Consider the following 4,733-nt stretch of genomic DNA (forward strand, 5'->3'; position numbering starts at 1 on the left):
ATATATATATAATTCTCTACACAACTTTCTAATTACTTATTTTGTCCACCACGACTTTACAATTACCTTTTTAAGAAGTTGCATTAATCCCAAATCGACCCTAAATCAAACTAATTTTGATTCAAAGTTAGGGTTGTGTCTTTCCTTAAATTTTAATGATTGAATTAATTCCTAATTTTTTTCAAAAGAGCCAAAAGAGTCTAATCATGAGTTAAAATGGTCGAAAATTTGAGCCAATTTTGAGTTGGACAATTTGAATCAGATCAATGAGGCATTTTTTCTACACCCATAAAATAAGAATCAAAGGATATTCAAGCACCGCTAAAGACAGAAATTAAAAATTAATTTATACTATGATTAGGGTTGTAAATGAACCAACGCGCTTGATGAGCAGCTCGAACCCAGCTCGAATAATACTTCATTATGCTCATTGATATTAGTGAATAAGTTTCAATATTTTTTAAAACTCAAAGGTTAAATGAAATCTTTCATTAAAATAAGTTTAAATAATTTTGGAACTCGGTAGGGAGGGGCCTACCCTAAGAAGATTCGACCGGTCTTGCCTCCCTGCTCGACCAATACATCCCTGATGTTAAACTGGTTGGTTCCGCCCAAACAAGCCCCACATCAAGAAGTATCTCAAGCTCGATGTGACCGTAATCAATCCAGTCGAGTTGGCTTGCCAGCCAACTAGCCTTACCTCAACGTGCTCGAGCTCTAGCTCGTTTAATAAATCAGCTTGACTTTCAGCACGGGGCTCGATAAACTTGACCCACAAATTCCTCAATGAGTCTGATAGAGCCGGCATCCCTACTCAATATTATTAAGAAGTATTTTAGAGTCATTAAATGTAAATTAATAATAATAATAATTCCAAAAAATCTTTCATTCGCGTCAGTTTATTCCCACCTTCGCATTAAAGAATGGAATTTGATACTGGCTCTTTACCTTTATTCTTTGCTGATAAGAACTACTGCGACATTTATTGGGTTCCTGAAAAAGAACTTTTTTATGCAGAACAAAATAAGAAAAAAAATAAATAAAATTAAATGTCCATGGGAATGAACTGATAAAATTTTAATAACAATGATAAGCCATCAACAAATTTTCATCACCTGATGTAAATCTCGAGACTTGACACGAATCTCAATATAATTTTTGAGAAAAAACATTAAATTTATGATCAAACTGGCCGTTCTCACGAGACTAACGAAACAACGCTAAGATTGGTCTAATCCGAGTTCAATCAAAGCTTAAATCAAGCCATTAAATTGTTTTTGGAATCTTTTAGTGCAAAACTGGAATGTTAAATGTATTTTAAATCTGATAACCTCATAGTCAAATCGAGTGTCTCAACAAGACGAATCCAACGAGCCCAATATCACTCAATTTTTATATCATTAAAGTACTCAAATGTCCACAGAATAACGTCTGATCAAGCAAACCTCTCTGGGGCGTTCGAAGTTGTCTGGATTCCTTCATTGATTACAATGAGGCCTCTCACAGTCTCTATAAATAGAGTCTTACCTCCTTCATGAAGGGAGACATGAGAGATATACCTTGAACCAAAAGAAGGCCGAAGTTTGGAGTATTACTCTCATGCTCTACACTAAAGATCATGTGAACGTTGTCTGCTCCTATCGTCGTCGACCATCATCCACCACTACCAGCTGGCCGTTCTCGACAATTATAGACCATCACTTTCTCCTTGATGAAGCCCTTGTTGGAATCACAATGTACGCTGTGGAATCACATCGTACATTGCAAAATAGCAAAACATCCTGAACATTGTGCAATAACTCACTCTGAAGATGGCATAACAACCCACCCTGAAAATAATGCAATAACACACTTCGAAGATGATGTAACAACATATGTTGAAGGCGGTGCAAAAACACATCCTGAAGAAGTTAAACAACGCAACCCCGCACATGGTGACCCTCTTCAGACTCCTGAGGTTCTCACCTCACAACTGTCAACTACGGACGACGTCCCTACGACCTAAGTGTTTCATAACGACCGTGCCTCTTCATTGTTGCCTTAGCGACAAATGGAAATTATCCAATGTGAACAACTACAACATATGTGGCTTGTAGACCGTGCAAATCTCAACTCTGACCTTTGCAATCTATGAAAGTTATCATAGCTCGTGCATCCCTCAACTTTGGACTCTATAGCCTACTAACACTATTATAGGTCATGTAGCTCTCAACATTGGCTTTTGTGGACTACGAGGGTTACCATAGCTCTTACAAATTTCAAATTTGGCTTCTACGACCTACGTATGCTATCACAACTCGTGCAACTCCCTACTCCGGCCTCTAAGGCCTACAAATGCTATCTTAGCTTATGCAGCTCCCAATTCTAGCCTCGGTGATCTACAAACATTACCTTAGCACATGCAACTCACAACTCTCACTTTTGTTGTCTATGAATGCTATCTTAGCTCATGCAGCTCCCAACTCTGGCTTCAATGGATTCCAGATGTTTTCACATTTCATGCAGCTCCCTACTTTAGCCTTTAGTGCTTATGGACATTATCACATCTCATGCAGCTTTTAGATTGACCTCCACGACCTACAGACATTATCATATTTCATGCTTCTCCCAACTCCAGTCTCCGCGGCCTACAAACATTATTACAACTCATCATTTCAGCTTATATGACCAACTACGACTTACACTGCTCGCAGATTTTATAGCTCCACACTTCAGCCTCTATGGCCAACAGAAGTTATTGCATGTCACCATTATGGCTTATATGACTAAATACGATTTACATGGCTCACAACTCTTGCAGCTCCCTAGTACGGGCTCTGAGGCCAACTGACGCTCCTGAAGCAACCATTTATGTCCCAAAAGACCAACTACTACGCTAGATTTCAACTATAACCTACACAACAAGTTACTCTTACAGACACCCTCTACAAAATTCTCAATGGAGTATTGTCTCTATATCAATCGACTATGACTTTTGCAGTCTACTTTCATCGAGAATTTCATTCATTACAACCAATTTATAACTATCATTGATGAACTATTATTATACAATTTTATAACTTATTATTTTTAATTCAGGAGAAGAGTGAACATATGTACTCACAATTACATGATGGATTATTTAAATTGGGTTAGGTCCTAAGATTTTTTCTCTTTTTTGGGATCTTCCACATAAAAAGTGAAGGTGTCTCCTCATGCTTGCTATTATTATTTTATCCATGTTTGTTGGATATGTGTACAATGCTGATATGACAAATATTCACTCTACATCCACTAATCTTCCGACATGCAACAAATCGGCACCGTCTGTAAGAATGAAGTCTCGTTTGGCACAATATTCAAGTATGAGATGTTGAGCCTATGGTTCATTTTCCAATGATATACATCATTCAACTGGCGAAGGAACCTCATTTGCATCTCTTATGGATCATTTCAGAAGTATTTTTTTATGTAAGGGGCAACCTTCACTGTAGTCTTGCAATGTCATTCATATCAATGTCCTGGGCATGATTCTAGTGGGGTAGTTTTCCGGCATTCTATTCAGACTTAAATTCTATGACAAATTCTTCGAGTCTGGGGACAATCTTCACTACAATCATAAAAGATCACTCACATTAATGTCTTGGACATGACTGTGGTGAGGTAGTCATCCCCAGTTCTATTCAAATATCAAGTCTTCGAGAAATGCTTCTAGACTGAGGGGAGGCTGAGGAAATGAATAAACTGGCCATCTTGATAATATAAAATTTTCCGAATATTATTTTTAAAAAAGTTAAATTTAAACTGACCATCTTGATAATATAAACTAAACTCAAAAGAACATATATATATTTTTCTTTTTAGTGAACATAATTTTTTTTCTCTGTTAATTAGTTAAATTAAAATATCTTCAACACTATTTTGTATTATTCTTATAGAAATATCAATATCCAATAGTATCAAATTATAAAAGAACACAAAAACAAAACCCTCAACATATATCTGCCTATATAAAGAGCACTATGGGCACACAAATACTAAGGCCAAGCTCTAAAACTCTCTCATGGCTCCACCAACAACTCACATATCCTCTTCAGACCTCAACGGCCTCAGCTCCATCCACAACCTGCTAACAACATTCAAATACTTCGACTCAAACTCCGACGGCCTCATCACCATCAACGAGCTCGAGGCCATCATCGAATCGCTCGGCTTCAGCTCCGTCGACACCGCCGTAACTAATGAGGCTGCGGAGATGATGAAGCAAGGTGACACGGATGGCGACGGAATGCTAAGTTCTGAGGATTTCATTGGCTTGATGGCCGGACAAATGGAAGTTGGAGAGCTGGCCGAGCTACTAAAAGCTGCTTATCCGGCGATCGCCGGAGCTGGAGAGGAGGAGGTGAGGGGGGAGGAGCTCTACGAGGTGTTGAGTACCATGGGGAGTGTTGTGAGTATGGATGATTGCATGGATATTATTGCGTCTATGGATGGAGATGGAGATGGAGCTGTTTGTGTTGATGACTTGAAACTGGTTGTTCAAGCTCTATCTTATACTTGATTAAATAAATAAATAAATGAGTTATATGTGTGTGTGAGTCTATATATATGAGAGTGTGATTGATGTGTTATTATATACCAATAATTAATTAAAATAAGGTAGTATAATATTATCTTGTTTCATAGCCAGCCAGTACTATTTCAAATGTCTTCAGCTTCTCTCTCTCTCTCTCTCTCTCTCCTCCTCGTGCATC

The 4,733-nt window shown here is 38.0% G+C and overlaps 1 protein-coding gene across 1 annotated transcript; it reads left to right on the forward strand.

Moving 5' to 3' along the window:
• The first annotated feature begins 4,042 nt into the window (after nucleotides 1-4,042).
• LOC110030971 (probable calcium-binding protein CML29) lies at nucleotides 4,043-4,540 on the forward strand. The gene has a single exon (XM_020734015.1). It carries the CDS (start codon nucleotides 4,043-4,045, stop codon nucleotides 4,538-4,540), a length of 498 nt encoding a protein of 165 aa, XP_020589674.1.
• The last annotated feature ends 193 nt before the right edge of the window (nucleotides 4,541-4,733 follow it).

The sequence above is a fragment of the Phalaenopsis equestris genome, unplaced genomic scaffold (genome assembly GCF_001263595.1).
Source record: "Phalaenopsis equestris unplaced genomic scaffold, ASM126359v1 Scaffold000002, whole genome shotgun sequence".
In the NCBI taxonomy this organism is placed as follows: Eukaryota; Viridiplantae; Streptophyta; class Magnoliopsida; order Asparagales; family Orchidaceae; genus Phalaenopsis; species Phalaenopsis equestris.